This window comes from Ailuropoda melanoleuca, chromosome 8 (genome assembly GCF_002007445.2).
Source record: "Ailuropoda melanoleuca isolate Jingjing chromosome 8, ASM200744v2, whole genome shotgun sequence".
NCBI lineage: Eukaryota > Metazoa > Chordata > Mammalia > Carnivora > Ursidae > Ailuropoda > Ailuropoda melanoleuca.
In genome coordinates, this window is record NC_048225.1 from 83,784,958 (window position 1) to 83,808,450 (window position 23,493).

The 23,493-nt window shown below is 39.1% G+C and overlaps 1 protein-coding gene and 1 long non-coding RNA gene across 3 annotated transcripts in view; one reads left to right on the plus strand and one right to left on the minus strand.

Annotated features, from left to right (window-relative positions):
* Positions 1–12,696: 12,696 nt before the first annotated feature.
* Positions 12,697–23,493, minus strand: part of HMCN1 (hemicentin 1) — a 477,641-nt gene continuing 466,844 nt past the window's right edge. For both annotated transcript variants that reach the window (XM_034666795.1, XM_034666794.1), the window contains 3 exons: positions 21,594–21,713; positions 15,599–15,725; positions 12,697–14,123 (listed from right to left, as the gene is read on the minus strand). In XM_034666795.1, coding sequence (XP_034522686.1) covers positions 13,757–14,123; positions 15,599–15,725; positions 21,594–21,713 — 614 coding nt within the window. In that variant the 3' untranslated portion in view covers positions 12,697–13,756. The remainder of the gene's footprint in view (positions 14,124–15,598; positions 15,726–21,593; positions 21,714–23,493) is intronic.
* LOC117803422 lies at positions 15,371–15,977 on the plus strand. The gene is made up of 2 exons (XR_004627273.1): positions 15,371–15,587; positions 15,695–15,977. It is a non-coding gene; the product is annotated as an uncharacterized LOC117803422 (long non-coding RNA).

Here is a 23,493-nt window from a genome sequence, read left to right on the forward strand (position 1 = left end):
GGGAGCCCGATGCGGGACTTGACCTGAGACTCCAGGATCATGACCTGAGCTGAAGGCAGACGCTTAACCAGCTGAGCCACCCAGGCGCCCTATATGTAACATTCTGCTTATTCTGGAATTGTTGGGAGAGCGAAAGGAAATAATGTATCAAGATGAAGCAAGTGCACAAATCACAGCAGGATTTGCCACGTCCTATGATTGGTGCACATGTCTCATCTCTTGCTCTCTTTTCTGAAAGATTTATTCATTCATTTTGGAGAGAGGGAAAGCATCTCAAGCAGACTTCCTGCTGAGCCCGGAGCCCAATGTGGGGCTAATCTCACAACCTTGAGCTCAGAACCTGAGCTGAAATCAAGAGTTGGATGCTTAACCCACTGAGCCACCCTGGTGCCCCCTCATCTCTTTTTTTTAATTTGAAAATACCTTGAGGCAAGACTGCATCTTTTTCATCACTGTCCCTAGTACGCTGTGAGGCACCAGGTAACGGGCATGGAGTTCACTTGCCATCTTATTCGTGCTACAAAGGAACGCAGGTCCAGACACACATCTTTTTGTGGATGCAGCATATCTAGACCTGGTGTTTATTAGATCTTCTTTTGTAAAATTCAAAGTAGGTAAGAGTGGTCACTGTGTTTAGACATTCAGGAGTATTGCGTGGATGAACGTCTGACCATCACGACGCCCAGTATAAGGTCTAAGTTAAGGATTTCTCGTTTGCAGATCCTAGAAGGCCGGTCACATGCAGTTTTGACTGTGCACCAGTGGATGTCACCCTTGGAACACACAAATGTGCTCTCGGGCCCTCCGGAAAGGCAAGGCAGACACTACCAGATGTTTGTTTCTTTCTCCGGAGCGTGGGAAGTGATGTTGGTCTCCAGATGTCACCCATCATCATGGAGCCCTCCACGCTGAATCTTCATCCAAGGGTAGAGAGAGGGATTGTGGAATGTTCTGCGAAGCATGCTTTTATCTATAGGAATGGTGTTCATTGATTGATGGAATTTGGGGAATGCTTTTTAGTGAATTGATATCATTTAAAAATGTCATTTGGCTGTAATGGTAGTTGCCTCTTGGAAGGAAAGTAGGCAATTCAGGCACAGAAAAATGGGAAAGAGATTGACTTTTCACTTTTGTATCTGATGCTTGTGATTTTGTTTGTACTTTGTTAATAAAGATGAAAGAGTAATAAAATAATATTTGGCAAAATCTTGATAGTGTCGTCTTTCTTGTTGGAATTGTTTGTCCTATTACTGACTTAAAAAATTTCTATTTTGAAAAAAAAAGCTGATAATGTTCTCTGCAATGTTATTGATTTCCATTCAAATTGGTCTCTTGTTCAGACATTAATTCATAGTCATTTATTTACATTTTTATTATACACTACCTATCTGTTGTTTCTTATACAGGTGCTGAGGTGTACTGGCAAATAAAAAAACATAAGTTTTTAGGGGCGCTTGTGTGGCTCAGTCAGTTAAGCATCTGCCTTTAGCTCAGGTCATGATCTCAGGGTCCTGGGATCGAGCCCCATGTTGGGCTCTCTGCTCAGCAGGGAACCTGCTTCTCCCTTTCCCTGTGCTCTGCTCCTGCTCTCTCTCTCAGTCTCTCTCTTTCTCAAATAAATAAATATCTTTTAAAAAGACATAAGTTTATAAAAGAGAATTCTAACAAAGATTAAAGAAATGTGTCACCTTCAAAATGATCCTTAACTGGTTCATACTTTATAGGTAGATTTACAGAGGCGAGTTTACTATAAAATGTGCATATTTTGTAAGAGTACAATATAGTATGAACTTGATAAAATCAAGTATTTTTCTACCTGGGAGTGCAAATTGATACAATGCCTGTTCTCAGAGCAATTTGGTGATCTCTCTCAGAAATGTCAGGAATTATCATAATTTTTGACCCAGGAATTCTGCTTCTAGAAACCATTTTTTAAAAAAGATTTTATTTATTTACTTGAGAGAGAGCAAGCAAGCATGAGTTGGGGTTGGCAGAGGGAGAGGGAGAAGCAGACTCCCAGCTGAGCAGTGAGCCCCACTCGGGACTCAATCCCAGGACCCTGAGATCATGATCTGAGCTGAAGGCAAATGCTTAACTGACTGAACCACCCAGGTGCCCATAGAAATCATTTTTTAAGTTATTTATTTATATATTTATTTGAGAGAAAGTGCACGAGTGAGTGCAAGTTGGGGAGGGGTAGAGGGAGAGGGAGGGAATCCTCAAGCAGACTCCCTGCTGAGCCGGACTCCATCCCAGGTCCCTGAGATCCCGACCTGAGCGGAAATCAAGAGTGGGCTGCTTAGCCGACAGAGTCACCCAGGCGCCACTAGAAACCATTCTTAAGTGACAAAGATGTGCTTTAGAAGTACGTACAAGAAACAACTACCTATGTTGAAGAAAAGTAAGAAGAAAGAAGTAATCAGGCCTTAGCAGGACCATGTAGCCAGGGTGTAGCAGTTGACAACAGTAAGTACAAAGATGCCTTGAGCACTCCCAGCGTCCCTTCCCCTTTGGGTTGCTTTGTATCCCTTGTGTCGTATGCAAAGCCCCAGGCAGGAGGATGGTAAAAGGTGAGTTCTCTTTACTTCGACTTTTGTTTGTGGGGGCGACTAGATAAGGCGCTGTGAGGGCCAGCAGGACTACACGCAGTGCACGTACCCCACCATGTAGGCCGAGAGATGCATCTTAGGTAAAAAACTGACCTACTCTAATGACTTCATTTTAACTTCGTTGCATTTGCAAAGACCCTATTGCCAAATAAGGTCATTTTCACAGGTACTAGGGGTTAGGACTTCCACACATCCTTTGGGGGACAAAATTCAACCTATAACTAATACTCTCTTCTCTCTCTTTATCCTTTCATTATCTTACTCTGTTCCATATACTACAGTCGATTCCTTATTCCACTCCATACCATATGTCCACACCCACCACTCTCACCACCTCCAAACACTTACCTACATTTATTTTCATTAGGATTATTTCCATTATCCACACTCAGGTGACCAAAGTAAAATTTGAAATATATAAGTCTGACGAAAAACGGAAAGACTGTGAAATGCTCTTTTGAGGGGCATCCAGCCCAAGGTGGGACCCAAACACTCGATTTGACCTTACCCATACTCTTCATCCTTTCTGGACCTCAGCTTCCTCATGGGTAAAATGACCTTCAACTTCTCAGCCTGAAAAGTAATAGGACATGTGAACAAACTAGGGCAGCCAACATTTCTGAAACAGAGGTCTCTGATGCGGGGCGGAGATTAAGACGGCCTAAAACAACCCTACTGTTTGGCACACTGGGGTCTCCAGATACACTGTGGTGCGTCCTCAATTCTCTATTGGAGCAGACATATCAACAATCTCTCTCTCCCTGAGTTTGGCTCACACTTCAAGGTTTCCTCCAACCCAACATCTGAAGCAACCTCTAAAGAATGGAGGAACTCTGGAAGCTGTAGTTGGAAAGAGCCTACCAGGCCAACCGTCAAGTTCCATCTGTAGGTCTGGTCATCGTTTCTGTTGCATATCAAAGCATGCCTATTTTTCATCTCCATACCATGTTGCCAAAGAGGTAATAATGACGAAGTGTTACGCTGTAAAGGAACAGCCCTACATCAAATGCATGTCCTTCTTTGATCCAACTGAGCCAGATGATAGCTATTTTACTGTCAAGAGAGCAATGACAAAAGGCCAGCCAATGCTGCAACATTTTAGCTGGGTGTGTGTCAATTGAGGACAGATGCATGTGTCTGTTCTAACTGGAGGGGAAGAGAGCTCAGTTTCATTTGTTCGCAATCCAGATGTAGCAACTGGTACTCAACAACCAGTTTATGGGAAGGAAGCTCCTGAGGTGTGAGAAAGATTAAAGTGTCTCCATTTTTTAAAAATCTTGAGTCTGTGGGATAATACTCTGAAGACGGGAAGCTGAGAGGATGGATGGGGCATTCCTTCTTATTTATCCTCATCTGCTTTGAATGAAAGCGAGTTTTGGTGCTACCTGGGGAAAAGCACACGTGTTCTCTTTCTCTTTGTGTGTGTCTTATATATGTATATATTTCCTTTATATACGACATGTAAATATATATTTCTTTTTTTAAGGAACATTTTCCTAGAGTCATTCACATAATTTGAATTGTGGGGTTTCTTTCAAAGGGAAATACAAAATTGCAAAAAAGATGGTTTGGTGACGTCAATTTAGTAAATGTCATCCTTGCATTCACTCTTGCTTAATAACAAGGAGTGAGGAATTCTGCCACCTATTGTATTGGCTTTCCAAATGCTGCTAGGTGCTCTATTTCCTTCCACGATTCTTCTGTGATTGTTGGTAACTTTGTCCTCAGCCCAGGAATGGAAATTAACACGGAGACAAAACACCCCATAGATGAGCTGCAGTGAGGGCGCCGTTTGTCTTCTAGTGGTGACTCAGGCTTTGCCGGAGAAGCAATGGCTGGCAACTTCACATTTTTGAGGCGGTCACATTTCTGAGATAGATAGTCCTGGTTTTCTGGTGCCCAGAAGTCCACCTCTAAATCCCTGGGCTCTTTGCCAGGTGTCTAGTATTTTCTTATTTAAGACAGATGAAACTAAAATTCATTTGACTTCACCACCCAGAATAAGAGCCTTCACTCATTTTACTTTATAAAAGATAAATGAACATTAACAAACTACAGAACAATCCATTTCTAAATTTCCTGTAACATTCCTCAGTTTGGGATGAGGACCAACTTCCCAGGGTTGTTCTCATGAAGCCTAGCCCTTATGGGTCTCTCAGAACAAACTCTGTTTCACATTACTCTGGATATAAAGCCGAAACTCCTTAAAAGGATTTATGGGACCCTTCATACTTTGGCATCTGCTTACTTCTCCAGCCTCTCAGCCGCCCTGAACTACTTACTAACTCACCTCTGGCTTCTACAAAACCGATGACCTCTTTAGAGAATGGCCTTCATCTACGGATTCTTTGTCCCTGTCCTCCTTCCTTGCTGCCTGGGGACCTCTTGGTCATCCCTTGCACAGTGAAGCACAGAGAAGCCGAAGATAACCTGGTTTTACATCCTGGCTCTGCCACTTATTAACCATATTAGGTTTGGGCAGGTTACCTCACTTTTTATGCCTCTGTTTCTTCACCATAAGCTAGGGGTAAATTCCGGTGTCTCCCTCAGGGCATGGTTGAAGTATTCATTAAGGAATTTAGGTAATACATGTAAAGTGTGTAGAGCTGTGTCTGGCTCGGTAAGGGTTAACGAATATTACTGTGATTCAGATTTTAGTTTATCTCTGACATTCCTTGGGGACCCCTTCATCCTGGTTTAGGGACCCTACCTATGCCCTAATTGTACCTTGTGTTTGTCCTTATCATATCACTTACGACTCAGTGTTGTAACACGGGAAAGGAGTCTACACGGAGATGGGCCACCGCAGTCCTGTTTATAGGTATTTAATGCTGTCACCACAGAGTGATTAGACTTTGTCTCTTTTCACTCTCCTTGTATTGTATATTCAAGTCACTTAAAGAATGCCCCTTAAATTCCCAAGCCAATAACCCTCAAAAACACCACATGAAAAAGTTTAGTTTTCAAAGGAGGATGAGATGAAAACCATGTCTGTGAACCATTCCTTCTTTCCCTGCAGGGCCCACAGAACTTCATTTCCCATGCTAATTCAGGACAGTGAGTCTGGAGAGCTGTGTCCGTCCATGGGCACATTACACATTCTACCGTTTGTCTATCCTGAAAGGAGGATGCCTTGTGTTAGGACGGAATGCCACCTCGCTCCTCCTGCTCGGCCTCACACGTGGTGGTAGACACTCAGCTGTGTGCGGTGCCCACGTGGGCACATACGTCTCACCGCACATCTTTTACTATTGCCTCTAAAACGATTGTCCACATCCTGGAATGTCATAGGATACACACAAAACCTTGCCCAGCTATGATCATTGGGCACTAGTAAATCACTATGTTTTAGGCCCTGAACATACTGGGAGTCAAGGGTATGAGAAGCTTGACTGCTTGAACACACGAGAGAAACCCAGGAGGAAGATGAAGCATGGAGCCACTCTTCTGAATGCTTTCACATATTGGGGAATGTGTGGACCACACATCTGGGGAAATGGACTGAATTTTTCATTTGCCATTCAGATGTTTCTATGTATTACCCCTAATTTCTTTTGTCTCCTTTTGTCTCCTTGATATTAAAACAGCTGATCCATTTAGTAACCACTCTTCTCGACCTCTCACTAAATTTTTCATTTTGTCTTACCCTGTACTGCCAAGCTTTTGCCCGTGTTCTGCTTAACTGTTAACTCTTCTAACAGTTCTGATACCGGGGTCCACAGGCAAGTGAGCCTGAGCATTGCCTGAAGATAACATAGCATGGCAGAAAATTGGTAGTTTTAAATCTCATTATCTTTATTTTGGAGACAAAGATACCATCAAGAAGAGCTTCTGAGAAACATTCAAGGGCCTTAAAGTTAATACTCAACAGAGAAGGCTTTTTCCTTCCACCTAAAGCTAGGCACATCCATAAAAGTCTCTCCACTAACCACAACTATGTTAAGCACATGTATATTCACTCATACATTCATCAAACATTCCTTCAATCCCATTGTATGCCAGGCACTGTGCTAAGTGCAGAAGATAGTTTATTAACAGATGGATTGGTATGGACTTAGAAGAAGAATCATGTAAACAGATAATTACCACATCCTATTATTATGGATGAATTGTGTCCCTTCCGTAGCTCATCTATTAAAGCACAGCACTGACTGTGTTTGGAGAGATGACCTTTAAAAAGGTGTTTAAGTTAAAATGAGGTCAGTAGGGCAGGCCTTAATCCAATCTGATTGGTATTCTTGGAAGAAGAGGAATTTTGGACACATACAAAGAGACACCAGGGCCACGTGTGCACAGAAAGATGACCCTGTGAAGAAGTTAGGATGTTAATTTTTTAACATTAAAAAATGTATACTTTACTAAGTATAAAGTATGTAAACAACTCGGTAAGTTTGTGGAGAAGTTGACCAAGATACATTAAGAGATACAAGTGTCCATCTACGTTTTCTATATTTCATTTTTTTTTTACAGAATGTTTATTAAAGTTGTTTCATGTACAATTTCTCATTTGCCATTGTGGAAGTTCTTTATTGTAAAGGCAATTCTTTTGTCTGATGGCAATCAGCAGTCTTACTGTCAGTGATTATTCTGAACCTCCTGTTGGTGCTAAGAAGCAAAGCCTTTAATGGAATGACCAGAAGGGTTACAAGCTGGGAATTCTATTTGGTGTGTTCTCTTCCTTTGAGCTTCCTCCCTTGAGTTCCACAACCTCTCCTGATTTCTATAATCATTCTCTCACGCAACTATGAAAGTCCCAGAAACAAGAAGCCAATGTCCCTTCGTCTGATTTTGGTGAGGTCCTTGGCCCTACTCATAGTGCAAGCGGAAGGTGTCCCAGCTCAAGAGCAGTCTGTGTTGTTGTCTTAACTTTGCTTATCTATCTCTGTAAACCAGTTGTGACTGGTGGCAGATGGTTGAGGATCTTGGTTGCTGGCTTGATATCATCTCTACATCACTTGCGAGTATTACTGCAGGTCCCAAGATGGAGAGAGACAAATCCTGATAGAACACGATTCTGCTACGGAGTGCAGGCTGACCTGAACTGAGGGACAACTGACAAAGATGGGAGACGATGCAGCGGAGATGCGTCATGGCCAGCGTGAGGGTTGAGGTGGTGCAAATGGGGAGGGAGGAGCTCATCCAGAAACCACTGAAGAACTTCCAAATTCCCAGGCGGTTCCTCTGAGAATAGAGAATTTGAAACAGAATCTTGGCAGAGGATGAGGATTGGGAAACTACAATCTCTCTGACCAGTTACATGTTCTACTGCTGCTTCGGCTTGGCGGTGAGCTTTCTGACTCAGTGCAGAGAGAAGTGATTACATACTGAAAACTTGGCCTTAGCTTGTCCCCTCCGAGGACCCCTGGGACACTGAAGTTAATCAGCAGACCGGTCATCAAGGGTCACTTGACATTTTGAAAATGTGTTTTAGATACCTGGGCAAGTCTGTTGATACATTCTTTCAGTCTCCCTACAGAGTTGGAACAACCTGTGGCCAACGGGACATGTCAGGCGCTGCCTCCACACATGGAACCATTTTATTTGGGAGCCGGGGCCAGAGCACAACGAGCTTGTCTCTATCCTGCTGTCTGACTCAGAGGTGGAGGAAACTGGAAACATCAAGACAATGTGGATTACAAGCCTGAGAATTGGACATGCTGGGAACCTGAAAACCAGTAGGACAACAACAATGTGGCTCAGTGCACAAGGACAGCCTCTTAGCGCCAGAAAAATCATGTAACAACTAAAGACTTTCTGTTTGTCCCATTGGGTCAAAGTGCACTATTGTCATTAGGAACATTCTTAGGGTAGCTAGAACACAGGGCTTCTCCCTGGGCTTGAGTCAACGTCCCATTAACACACACACACACACATCCACCTATGGGCACATTACTCTGTGAAATCAATTAAAAATGGACATAAGCTTGGAAGAGAAAAACAGGTCTCAACAGGAGAGGAAGACAAAAGAATAAGGCTTTCTTTACCAATTTTTCTTGATGCATGGTAGGTAGGTGTTTGTGTGTTGGTTGAATGAATGCAAAACCATGAGACTGTAAAACCATTTTTCTTTTTTAGAGGCTGCTGGTGGAGCTATTATTTTTTCCCTTTCACATGTCTTCCTACTAAGATTCATTCTCCCTGTCCCCCATCAACACCAATGCTATCTTCTTATCCTCCCACCCACCCAAAGCAACAAAAACACAGAACCCAGGGCAATCCCAGTCTTTCAGAGGCTTCTTCAACTTGTAACTCTTTACCTCTAGTGCCTACATACTTCCTGGCAGAATAAGAAATGACAGTGGGGTAACAATAGCTATCGAGGAGCACTGTGCTAAGGGCATCAGAGAAAATGTATCTTTTGATTCTGAAGAAGTAGAAGCAGGTGTTGTTAATACCCCCATTTTAAAGATAGAGAAACTGAGGTTTAGAGATTAACTTGCCCAAGATTATGCTGTAGGAAATGAAGCTGACTCTTCATCTGACTCCAGAATCTGTTTGCAACCATTTTTCTATGATTCAGGAATAGTTTTTATCCCCCCAACTTGATCTACAGATTCAGGTATAATCTCTGTCAAAATCTCAAGGCTCTTCTGCAGAAATTGACAAGCAGATCCTAAAATTTATATGGAAATGTAAGAAACCCAAGATAGTCAAAATAATCTTGAAAAGGAAAAAGAGGACTTCCATTCCTAGTTTACAAAACTTACTATAAAGCCATAGTAATCATTTTTTAGTCAATTGATTTTTGACAATGATGCCAAGACAATTCAATGAGAAGGTTAGCCTTTTCAAAAATGGTGCTAGGACAACTTGAAGTCCATACGCAACACAATGAATTTAGACTTTTATCTCTTATCATACACAAAAATTAAATCAGTGTATTATAAATCTAAATAGAAGAGCTAAAACTCTAAAAGCTTTTAGAAGAATATAGGAGAAAATCTTTGTGACCTTAATGTAGACCAAGACTTCTTCGCTACAACATCAAATGCATAATCCATTGAAAAATCGATAAATTAAGACTTAATGAAAATCAAAATTTTTGCATTTCAAAAGAAACTATTAAGAAAATGGAAAGATAAACCACAGACTGGAAAAATATTTTCAAATCAGATATTTGACAAAGAACATATCTAGAACATATAAAAAAAACTCTTACAACACAATAGTAAGAAGGCAAATAGCCCAATTCAAAATGGATAACATATTTGAATAGATACCTTGTCAAAAAAGATAACCAAATCATCAATGAGCTAATGAAAAAAAAAATGTTCAACATCATTAGTCAGTAGGGAAATGCAAATTACAATGCTCACTAGAATACATAATAACTTGTGTTGGTGAGGAAATGGAGAAACTAGAATCCTCCTATATTACTAAGAAGAATATAAATGGTACAATCACTTTGAAAAATAGTCTGACAATTTCTTTCAAATTTAAACATAAATTTACATCTAAGTCTTTAATGTGGACATCTCTTGAATAGACACCTAGGCGTCAAATTACTAGGTTCTTGGGAATGCAAGTTATCTATGCAAGGGAAATGGAAACCTATGTCCACACAAAGGTATACATGTAAATTCTTATGGCATTATGATTTGTAATAGTCCCAAACTGGAAACTGAGAAATAGATGAATAAAAGTGGTGCATTCACACAATGGAATACTATTCAGCAATGAAGAGGAACGAAATACTGGTAATATGGGTGAACCTCAATAAGATTATGCTAAGTGGAAAGAGCCAAATGCAAAGGACCACATATTATATGATTCCATTTATATGAACGATCTAGAAAAGGTAAATCTATAGAGACAGAAAATAAATGACTGGTTGTCTAGGGCCGAATGCACTTTGAACAGACTTTATTATAATTATCATATTAAATTATAGTTCATTTTTCCATATGAATTCTCACTGGGCTCTATGTATCTTCAAATTTTTTGTATTCCTTGTGTTTATCAGTAAGCCCAGTACATATTAAACATTTGACATACACTTTTTTTCCCCATAGATTTTATTTATTTATTTGAGAGAGAGATAGAGAGAGAGCATGAACAGGGGAAGGGGCAGAGGGAGAAGCAGGCTCTCTGCTGAGCAGGGAGCCCGACACTGGGCTGGATTCTAGGCTTAACCACTTAACTGACTGAGCCACGCAGGCGCCCCAGCGACGTATACTTTTTGAATGAATAAATAAATAAATAAATATATGAATGATTTCTATGGATAGCTTTGAATTTAATTGTAAACCTTGGGCCACTTTTATATAAATTTAGCCAATACATCTGTCATCCTTGTATATTGTGAGAACAAAAATATTTCAGTTCCTGACAACTTTCAGATAAATAACCAGTTGAATGTTCAGTCTTTTTGATTTTAGATGACCTAATCATGATTTTAAAACTTCAGTCTCCAGGGCAGGAAAGCTAGAGTGCTGAATTTTTAAAGTGGCATCAAATCTCCTTCTTTCCGGTTCATGGGCGGAGTCAATTAGTGTTACTCAAATGTCAAGTCAGAGCCCCGGAATGCTAATAGCTGAATTCCCATTGATGATTTTTGGGGATGAGTGATAACTGCAGCTACACTGATGTCCGGAGATGAGGTCCCGGTTTAGTGGCGGTTGGGAAGATATTTTGTCAAAGCGGCAACCTGGGGAGTTGAGGTGCATGTTCACGCTGCGATTATAATGTTTGGATGTAAGCAGACGTTTCTGAAGAGGCCAAGAGGAGTTTCCTTATTGAAAATATTGACAAGTGGTATGGCTTCATAGTTAGGGGGCCTGGATCCAAACCCTAGCTCTCCATTCCCCACCAGTGATTGACTCTGCAGAAACTTATTTCATTTTTTTGAACTTCAGCATTCTTCTCTGCGAAGCAAGAGGTTATAATTTTTGTTCTTGGTATCCTGCAGTGCTTCTCAAACTACTTGTGGTAAAGGACCAGGTTAAAAAAAAATCTGTTGTAGATGGTTACTTTAAAAAATACAGTAAATAGAAATTATAAAAAAACCCCAAAATACAAGCTTCATTTTTGTTTTGTTATTGAATTCTAAACACATAGATCTGGTTATAGGTCTAGAAGCAATGAAAAGTGAGAAGGGTTGGTCCTGAGAAGGCTCAGCGTCTCTTGCGAGGGTTTCACAAGAGGCCATTACAGGTTGTTTAGACAAAGAAGACTAACTTCCTCAGACAGAGAGGAAGGACCGTTTCTGTTGGCAGAGAAAACACATCAGAGTTGGAGTTCAAGGTTTCCAGCTTCATCAGAATCTGCTCCTATGTCTGTTTCCCAAATTATGAGGGCATACTTCCTTTTCTTCCCTTTTTTTTTTTTTTAAGATTTTATTTATTTATTTGACAGAGAGGGAGAGTGGGAGAGACAGCAGCAGAGGGAGAGGGAGAAGCAGACTCCCGCTGAACAGGGAGCCCAATGTGGGACTTGATCCCAGGACCCCGGGATCATGACCTGAGCAGAAGGCAGATGCTTCATTGACTGAGCCACCCAGGCGACCCATCATACTTCCTTTTCAATCAGTGCTCTAACTTTAACACAAGAGAACCTGTGAGATTAGGAACTAAATTTGTATTGTCATCCAGTCACTGTCAGAGTTAGACCTTTGGTTTTCAGAAAACTTGGCACTGCAGTTCTAGGAAATAAGGGTTTCCTTCAGATCATCATTCAACTTTATATCCTTTTGCAGAACTTCAGTAGAGAATTTAAAGCCCTCAACCCATTATTTTCTTTCTCCATGTTCTCCAGTGTACTTACAAGCAAACAACTATTTCTTAATTAGAAATGCCCACTGGTGAGAATTTAAGCACATTCTGGCACTGCATCCCATGAACAATCAGAGTTCACTTTACCACTTGAGACAGGTTATTAATACCATTAAATCTAACTATATCACAGAACCAATTAAAGTTAACCCAGATCCAGTTCAGAGAATCCATTTGAAGTCTGTTTCAGTCAGGGTACGCATGTATGATATACACAGATAAGTGTGTGTATGTGTGACTATAAATCTTAACACTTAGGATAGCTATAAGGAAACAAATTTTAAATTTTCAAAAAGGTTAAGAAAAGGGATGTGAAAATTTTATTCAGGCTGGTTTGACTGTAACATTGGTTTTTGTTTTATAAAATAATTTTATAAAAGAGTCCATCAAGATATTATATAGAAAATACACCAAGGTAATATATATACATTTCATAAAAATAGAATACATCTTGGCAATTGCTTCCAGAGTCTGTTACCACCATGTACAGTGTATTGACGTTCAATATTTATGCTAATTTGAACATATAAGATTCTTAAGAAAAACAAAGAAAACTATTCCACTGGTATTTGTAAAAGTTGCTTCCACTTGACTGGAAAATAAAATGCTGGAATGTAAAAGTTACGGAGCTAACTGGAAGGAAGGTTATATCAAAGATCCATGCCACGAACAATCATCTGAGGATGAAGCAGTATTTTTTTTCTATTATCATAAGTGGTTCAGCTCATTTCACAAAATCACTGAAAATAATATCCTTATTTTAGATGGTCAGTCCACGTGAACACTATTTGGTATCAAAGAAACATTCTAGAAGCTGTACTATACTTCTAAACTGACTGGTGTTTCTTTTTTCCCTTAAGGTGAAAATAGTTGTAGAAGTCCCATTATAAAGTATCAATACTTTAAAAAAAAAGCATCTTAATAAGTTACTGAATAAGCTTTGATCAAAACACATAGCAACCAGTTTTATTATTTTAAAAATGGCCAAATGATCAAATATCCACTTGGCTTCGAGTGAATTATTTTTGTTTTCTTTTTTTTTTTTTTAAGGTAAGTGATCTTAGCTACTATGCTACCATAAAACATCACTGATATGTCCTCCTGTGAGAAGTTCAGAATAATCTTTGGAAAGTAACTGCTCCAGTGTAATAAATAAAGAAAAATAATAAGTGATTTTTCTAGACCTTACCAAAAGATACGACCATGGTGGGATCATGAAAATACCTCAGCAGTACCAAGGAAGGCACACAAAACAGAGCATAGCACCATTTTCAAGTTGCCAAGATTGCAACTGTTCAGGAGACGGTAATTGGGAAGGGGACTTGATTCCCATGATTAATGCAGTTTAAATATGTGGATTAGGCTCTGGAGAGCTTCTTAGTATGGATAGGCAGACACAGCTATATATACTATGAATGTGGTCTGATACTCAATGGTCCCATTGGCACTGTAGGATGAGGCTCGAACCCTCATGCGGTAGGTCTCTGGTTCTCGCAATGGTCGTGTTGTGTACACCACTCCTTTCAGGTTTTCATCCCTTAAGGCAAAAGGAGCAGTCTGTTCCTCATCTACCATGAGGAAAGTTGTCCTGGGATGCATCACTCCATCCTGCGTGTATGCTACCAGCCGGATTAAATCTTGATTGGCAGCTATTCCAAATGGGAGGGAGACAAGTTTGTATTCCAAGGCATATGGGCTCAAGGCACATTCCAGATCATTGGGTGGACAGTTCTTGAGGCAGAACCTGAGGACAAAATAAACACATGAAGTGCATATTATTATCTGGCTTGGAAGCAGGAGAGGGCATGAGGCAGGTGACCATGATCCATGACAACTTTTAGGCATTAAAGGCAGTAGACAGTCTGACTGCGAGAGCAATAGGCCCACCCCATGTGCTATGCCACTAACTCAAACCAGATGCCAGGTGCCTATGAGAGCATGCTGGTCTAGAGTCAAATATCTCTCTCTCGGTTGCAGTAAAATCAGAAGTTTCTGAACCACTGAAGTAAGTACGAGTACCACAAGAGTATCTTTAAAATGAAAAGTTAGTTTTGGAAATAGAAGCATCTGTACATATACGGGAAACAAGTAGTTTTTAAAGAGAGGAATACGAGCTCGTTTTAAATTATAGCATCTGTCCTAAGACTGAAAGCTGAGTAGAATTCATTGATATTTGGTTTATTTTCCTAAAAATAATAAAAGGTCAACTAAGATTCCTGGGGGGAAAACGTTCTTCCTTTTGTAGGAAGAACACATTGGCTGTTTTTGAAGCATCGTGACTTTTAAGTTGTCTGCTAGAAATCACTGGTAATGGAGAGTAAAATTTTTTAAAAATGCACAAAGGAGCATTTTCTGCAGATCTAGATTCTTCAGTCATAGTATTTTTGGATGTGTCTTAAGTCAATATTTTTAATTTTCTCCCCCCCCTTCCTACTCCCTTCCTATTCCCCCTAAAGCAATTATGAGAAGGTTTTTGCTGGATCCAGGGAAGTCCACACTTGATCATGTTACAGTAATGTGGTAGTCACTGCTGAGAGGAAAAACAAAGTGTGAGCTCCGACCAGCATTCAGTTTCAGAACCACCTTCCTATTAGCAGGTCCTATTCATGATCACCATTATCTCTATTTTCGAGCACCCCGCTGACTAGGTACCTGAACAGGGTATGACATTTCTGTAAGAGGAGGGAAAAAATAGAAGAGTAGTTTATTCAGAACCAAGAAAAGATAGTGTTTCAGACAGCAGGGAATGTAAGCAAGACCATATACGAGCAGGCAGACTGTTGACTCATCCTTGCTCATCTCCATTCTCTCATGGAGTCATGGTGAGTCATCACGATTACAGCCAAGGTACTTCTTGGAATGCTCTAAGTGCTGAGAACCCTTAAAGCCCTGAGGCAACACAAAAGGAAACCAGGAAATGTCAAATATCACCCTATAAAATGCTCACTGCTGAGGCAGAATTCTAGATGTGGCATGGTGGATTACATACTGGGGAGACGCTCCGGGAAAACCTTGGCAGCCCACAGTGATAGTTAAGGCTACAGTGGCTGCTGCAGGATGAGCTCATTTCATACCCATTCATTGAGGAAGGAACACACTGCAACGCCATATACCCCTGGGGTTATTGACTTCCTGTGAGTTACATGCGACAACAGAGTTTATTGGTTGAGGAGAAAAAGCTTTTCAAAAGTATTTCTGAGAAGAGAAGGTAAGACATACCCTGAAACAGGATCCCGTTGGTAGTTGGGTGGACAGGGGGTATCGATGCACTGGTAGCTTCCTCTCATGTTGAAGCACATGCGATTCGGTCCACAGCGCACACTCTGCTCCAGACACTCATCAACATCTAGCGACAGCACAAGGAACACACGGCGTCAGCAACTCGGGTCAGAGCGGCCACGAGAGCAGTTGTTGTGGATATTTGACGGGAATAGCAAATCCCCACGAATGAATCTGGCAGCCATACCTAAGCTTCTTCAACCACAAAATGCGGATCCTGATACCTGGTGTGCTATGTCCCATATCGCTTTGAGGATAATTTTTAACATTTGTGAAAGGACATCGAAAAATAAAAGCTATGAAAATAGAAGGGAAGCTATTAAGAACTCTGGTGTTTTTTATATTTGAAAATAGAGTGCATTGGAGTTTTGTAAAGCAAATAATACTTTAAATTCATGAGAAACAAGCTAAAAATTTAAAGGACACTTGTAAACCTTTCTGTAAAGTGAAGAACCTCTTTAAAATGTGAGTGACCCTTCCTGGTATTTTGTTTTATAAGTTCAAAATGTTGAGTGACAGGTAGGGTAGTGGAAATTAAAGGAGTCAAGTTATAAATTCAAGTCAGTCAGATCTTGTGGAGAGAGACAGAATCTAGGGAAAAAAAAAAAAACAGGATGAAATGAGCGACCCAAGAACCATAATCCAAGTTTAATCAAATCTGAACTGTGGAGAATCCATCCTCAGGGGTTATGGGGGTGGGATGTGCTCTCCAGGGTCATAGCTCCCCCTTGGTTACTGGGGGGAAAAGCAAATGAAATGCTGTTTATTCTGTTGTTTTCTATACAAAGTTGTTAAATAAAAACACACTTAAATCACTATAATTAAGAAACATCAAGATGGAGCTAAAAGAAACTTTTTCCGAGCTTTCTGAAAATGAATGTTTTTCAGATTTTTAACTTAGGGTCCATATTCGAGCATCAGGGGATTTTTGAATGAAAATCTTTTTGTGTGTGCATGTATGAGTGTGTGTGTGTGTGTGTGTGTGTGATAGAGACAGACAGGGACAGAGACAAATGGGGAGACAGAGAGCACAACACTGAGACTGAAGGATTTTCTGGAAAGAGGATCCATAGAATTCTACAAAATTTTTAAGGGATTTTGAGATCCTAACATTAAGAACCGTATTTTAGAGCAATCATTTCCAACTGCGGTACCTTTATTCCCCTGATGATGCATGGAAGCTTTCCAGCAGTATGACAGCAGGCAAATATTTCATGGAATCATTTTCATCCAGAAACTTATTTCCCGTAAGTTCTCCTTCCTATAAGCACTCTGCCTGAGAACTTCCTGTGGCGTGGAGTTCTCCTGTCCCCATTCCCATTTTATATCCTTCTGCTTTACAAAAGAAAGGTTTCCACTAATCCCTAGTCTCTTTATGATACTCGGGTGTAAAATGCTTCAAGGAACATATGAAGAGTGAGAAAACTGGTTATTTGTATTGATGGTGGCAGGCCTTATTTTATCATGGCTACAAACCAATGGTCTTAGCTCTCTATTTTAAATTAGATTTCAGAAGTGAGCTGGTTGTCATGGGAACACTTACTAACACTTTTACTTGAACAGAACAATGACCTTAGACTTTTTCTGACAGTCAAGTTGGTTGGTGTAACAACCACTACAAACTTTTAAACTATATAGTGATCATTCCCCATTTTAACAGGGTTATCTGCAGCTCCAAAGTATTGATGAAAATATATTTAAAGCACATGTACATCAAAGCCAGAATTCATATCCTTTACAATTCAAATACAGTAAGAAACTTTAGAAGTCAGTTTTAAAAAGTATGAATGAAGTATAAGGTTTCAAATTCTTTTGGAGTAGGCAAGCAAAAAATTGAAGACTATTTATTTTAAAGTCTTAAGCCAATTGGCTGCATATAGGCACTTGTAATACTCCTCATTCTTTAGTATTTGAATAAACATAGGTCCTGATGCACAGGAGGGAACAATTACAACTAATTGGGCCCAAATCAGTTCTCTGCAGAGGTAGGACCTAAAGGTCAAATGGACTTTCATCATGGAATCAGGGCTGAGACCAATGGGCATGTGAAACTACTGTATCATTTCATAGTAGTAAGTAATTTGGTATCTGCATAATGCTATGTATGTTGGACTTGGGTTAAAGTTGTAGGTTGTTTTGTGAATTCTTAAGTAACTTGAAATATTGCTATCAAAAAAAGAGAAAGGAGAGAAGCGGTTCCAAGAGACAGTATATTAATGATGGACAATAAATGTTAAATTTTATTTCTGAATTATTTATCATTTCTGTCTCAAAAATGAGCATTTTAGATTTGGTTTCAAATATATTCTATTTTCTAAGGAAATAACAGTGTAATTATTTACTTTATTTATTTATTTATTTATTTTAAAAAAGATTTTATTTATTTATTCGACAGAGATAGAGACAGCCAGCGAGAGAGGGAACACAAGCAGGGGGAGTGGGAGAGGAAGAAGCAAGCTCATAGCGGAGGAGCCTGATGTGGGGCTCGATCCCATAACGCTGGGATCACGCCCTGAGCCGAAGGCAGACGTTTAACCACTGTGCCACCCAGGTGCCCCGTAATTATTTACTTTAAACTTGCTACTAGTTTGCACAAAGTAAAAAGACATTGAGCTAGAGGGATATGGACTAAATCATTTACTTGACTTTTTACTTACTTAGATGTGCTGATAATAACATAACGTGATTTCTATGACTAGTTTTATATTAGGACTAATTTTCCTACAGGAATACAACATAGTGTGACACAAATTTATATTTCAGTTAAATTTTGCCTATTGTCTCCGTGAACCAAGTTCTAATTATGATTTTATCTGTCAGAGGGGCGTTATCTCCTTGGCAAAATGAGATTGTCTCAGAATGAAGTGAAAAGACCTTTAGGAAAATGTGAAAGAAATTCACTTAGCCTTATCTTTTTTTTCCTCATAAAAAACATTCCCTCACACTTATCCACCATATTTCATTTTAGCTCTAATTTTTACAGTGAATTCCTGCAGGCCCATTTAGGCCAGTGGGCTGCAGGGGTCCATGGAAATGGTGGCATGGAGACCAGAATCTGGACACATGCATAATAGGAGTAGCTATCTTATCACAGATTTCCAATGGCTGAATATGAGTCTATAAAAATATATCAAAATCTAATACTCAAAGTGTTTGCCTTTAGTTCCATAATAATAAACAGTTCCCACTGAAAAGCTTTCTTAAATATTTGAGCTTCTGGAAGGTGGCTTTCCTTCTGTCTGTAACTATCTCCTCAGGCTTAAGCACCCTATAAGCATTCACTCTACTCATTTAGTCTACTGCATGGTCTTAAAAAGAGAAGCCAGAAAAGATGGAGAAATCATGCTGTCTTCTGTTAGCTGACAATGTGAGGATGTCTGGTTTTTATTAAATATTATAAGATAATCACTGTGGTAGAAATTAAATGATAGGTATTTTATAATCTAAATATTCTACAAGAAAAGATTACCAAGATGAGCTGAAAAACTTTTATATTAATAGCTTTAGAACATATGAATGCATTTAACCAAGTGCTTCTGGATACATTAAACAATAATTTAGGATAAACATACTTGAAACATTTGTCTTATAGAGAGAATAATTTAGATTCTTGATAACATTATGGATTACTTTTTAAAAACTTGGATAGATTAGAACACTCATTTCAAATGCAATGCCAATAAAGCGTTTCTAAATGTTCAGAATTAGATTGGGGGGGCTTACAATTAGCATACAGATCTTTTAGTTTCTCCTCTCCACTTCTTGGGCAAATCAAGATCGGTCATGTTTTTTGTTTTTCATTTTGTAGTCTGTTGACTTACACTTTTGACAAGAGTCTCTGTCCTTGTTCAGTGTCAAATCCACTTTAATTTCCTTTTTGTCACTGACATTTTTATCATTAATGTATAAAGCTTCAAAAATGCACATGTAAATGAAAAATCAACTTTTTTCCTCTCATAAATGCCCGAAACACTTCCTAAAGCTATAAAAAGATTCCAAGTTATTCTTCAGATTAAAGACTGCTTTAAAAGATGTAATTGTTTTCTCTCAAGTCTTTTTTAAAAACCACAAAAATATGTAACCCATTTAAATTGCAAACATTTCAAGTGACACCTGTTTCTGATTTGTTCACATTATTTTTCACTCTCTGAAGCACAACTTAAAGTTGAAAAACGTTTGAACCGAATGAGCGGCAAGGGCAATCAAGGAACAAACTGGCATCATTTAGAAAAAAAGAAAAATCCTCTAATGAGAATATGACATAATATAGCACTTAAAAATCTGGCTAAGGGGTTTTGTAGTTCGTTTGGTTGTTCCAAATGCTTCCTTCCTTGGTGCCTGGTGCACTCACAGGAAGTGTAGTGTTAATGTTGGGCATTGCCACCTCTTGAGAGGATTCTTGAGATGATCACCTGAAGAAAGTTATATAGTGTGGACAGTGTAAATGCCCTCACCTCACACTATACTGCCACAGTACAATGACCCTGGTGTTCACAGAATGACAGGAGACACAAAGGACCACTCAAGACATTATAAGATCTGTGATCAAGTCCTACCCTTGTTCTTGATTGTTCTAGAAGATTCATGCTCACATCATCACCCCAAGAATTAGTTTTTTTTAATCTATAGTGCTTTACTATTTGTAGTATATTATCTGTATTGCTGATTAAAATGAGTTAATAATTGCTTTGGAAAAAATGACTATAACGTCAATCTATTATTCTCATACTTCAAATCTCAGTAGAAAGTTCTGCATAGGGTAAGTTCTTAACACGCATTTGTGACAGATGCCTGGGAGTAAAGGTTATTATGGGGTTCACTTTACTTTTCCAGTCCAGATGGTCCAGTGAGGGCTCTCAGGGAGGGATCAGGTAAATGGGTGTGGGACAGGTAGAAGCTCATGGAACTCAGGTGACCCCACAGCCCTTCCAGGTCTTGCTTCCTGGAGTGCCCTTTCCATGACCTGCATCCTAGCAAGTCTTCTGTGAATCTCCCAGACAGGGCAAATTTAATCTAAATTCGATTGCTACTGATAAAGCACTCTTTTGAAGATTTTATTTGATATGCTTTAGAAAAGGATACAGGTTGTATGTGACAGAAATTAATAAAACTCAGAGGCTTGTTAATGCCTATATAACTTCTGATTTTGACCACAAAATTGAGGAGGCTTCTTAGGAGATTTTCAAGATTTATATAAGTTCTTATTTCTTTTTGATCTAAGTATGCATTGCAACATAATATAGCTTATCAAAGCAAAATGCCCCTTTCACATTTTTGTGTAAAGAGGTTAATATTGAGTTGATAGTTTTTTTCTTTCTACCGTCACTACACACTGTCCAAAGCTCTGTTGTAGTACCTACAACCCTGTATATTATGCTTTTATTTACACGTCTGTTTCCATTGGACTAAGATATCAAAGGGAGGAGACTATATTATTCATTTGTTTAAATCTTTTGCATTCTGCAATGCTAGCCCGTGACTGTTCCACATTATTTGCAGACTGAAAGAATAGATCATTTAATTATTTACCCACGGTTGGCCAAGACAAAAAATAAAATAATGTCTAATACTGGAGTAAATGTACTGATCTCTCTTCCTATTTCGTCTTCCATCTTGGCTGAATTTTCAAAAGACATTTGAAGAGGTCAATTCCCACTTAGTTTTAAAAATATATAACATGAACTAGTTTAGACATTCTTGCTCCTTCTATAAGACTACACCAAAAATGATTCTCAACTATTTCCCTCTGCCTAACTGCTTTCTCTCCAGTTCTCCTACTTACAAAAGCAATGATAAATATGACCAATGGAAATGAAAAGGAAGAGAAAGCAGCTAGGAGAATATTTTAAAAAAAAAGAAGAAATTTAATTTCTCATACTCTCCTACGTTGGTTTTGAGTCAGGTCACAGTAATAAACATCTGAACATTTTCTCACCTTGACAAGTCTTTCCATTGAGCATGAGTTGATAGCCAGGTGGACAGATACACTGATAGCTCCCAAAGGTATTTTTACACTCGTGCTGGCAAATGTCTCTATTTTCACATTCATCGATATCTGTGCAGAAAGAAAGCAGGGTGTATAATCATGCAAAACAAAGGCAGAAACAATGACAGAACCAATTACACACAAGTTGTTGATACACAATAGAAAAACTTCTTGGTGATTTTACACTCACGTGTTTAAAGGTGCTCAGAACTGTTTTATATCAGGATCTGTTTTTAATGGAGTCCAGTGTTAACTGTACTATCTTATAAAATATGAACATCTCTTCTGTGTGTGAGTGCATACAAGCTGAAGCCCCAAACTGGCCAATTTCTATATTAGTTAAGCAAGCATAGGATGGCAGATGAAACAGATTTGTACAAGATCCTAAATAACCAAAGTACTAAACTCTTGACAGAAGAGTAGAATTTACCAAAAAGACAAAGTTTCTATTGAGGTTAGTTGGAACAAGGAATGTTAGATTTTATTTTATTTAAACTCTAGTCACCTCTCTCTCTCTCCCTGCACCTGCTCCCAACATCCATACATTGCTTTCCCATACAGAGATTTCAAGTGGAGGTGTTTTTAATTTTGTGATAAGAATATTCATCAAACTTCATATTGTAAAGTACTAATGGCAACTATGTATCTATAGTTGCTGTGATACCTTGGGCAGGCCACTATACTTCTCAAGATCTCAGTCAATTCTTTTGTCAAAAGGACTCACCAATTCGATCTCTCTACTGCAGAGATTTGTTGGAAGGTCCATACATTGTAATACATAGGAAAGCATTTTACAATAAAGAGCTACCTATCTGCTATTATTAAACGAAGCCAAGAAAGTAGCAGTAAAACGGAGAGGAGAATGGGTTGATAATTAAAAATTAATTGCTATTTGCTTTCAGGATAAAGGATGTGATTTGGGGTGCCTCAGATCTCTTATCCCAGTTGTGTTTTGCTCAGACTAATGTTAGAATTAGTGCAGAGCCCCATGAATCAGTGGAAGAATAAAGAGAGAATGTGATGTGAAGTGGGAGCAGGAGTGCTATAGGCTGGGGGTCAAGAGAAGACAAGTTGAAAACTGGTGGGTGACTCAGAGCAAAGGGATGTGTTCATGGTACGTGTTCTGCATATGTTCAGAATATAATTGTGAAGATTCAAAATCTGTTCATGATGAACACTCATCAAATATTTGTTACTGTTTTTTCCCCACTGTGAACCAAAGCATTTATTCCACAACTTGTGTGTTATTTTTACTTTTTCCCTTTACAATCTGCTTCCACCCAAAATCATCACAGAAATGTCAATGATGTGGAACTCCAAGAAATCAGTTCACTCTTCCCAGAATATGAATTTCAAAGTGGACCCACGTGTGATTTCTGCATTCAGAGGCAATGCAATATTCATTTCTCCTGTTAATCTTTGGAATCATTTCCTTAAAAAGCCCAATTTTAGCCCAAGTCTAACAAGATTGCATAGTGTTAATTTGAATCTTTTGTGAGTTGTCTATCCCAGATGGTTAATTAAAGGCATTTGGTGTTTATTGCAAGCTGGTCGTAACATAATTCCAAAGCTGTCTGCAACCTTGTGTAAATTTCTTTATTAGTATGAACACTATAAAATACTCACCATATTTTAAGAAATACTTCTAAAAGCCTATTAACTGCCCCTAGGTAAAACTCAAACATCCAGTAATTGACTAGATATGGAAGTTCACTTCAGATTCTCCAAGACTGGTCCTCTGAAATAGTAGCTGCCTCAGCCAATGGTTTGGGGAAGATAATTCTTATAAACATAATATTAGTGTAATATAAACACGAAGACACAGAAAACATTTATGAGGCTTTACTGT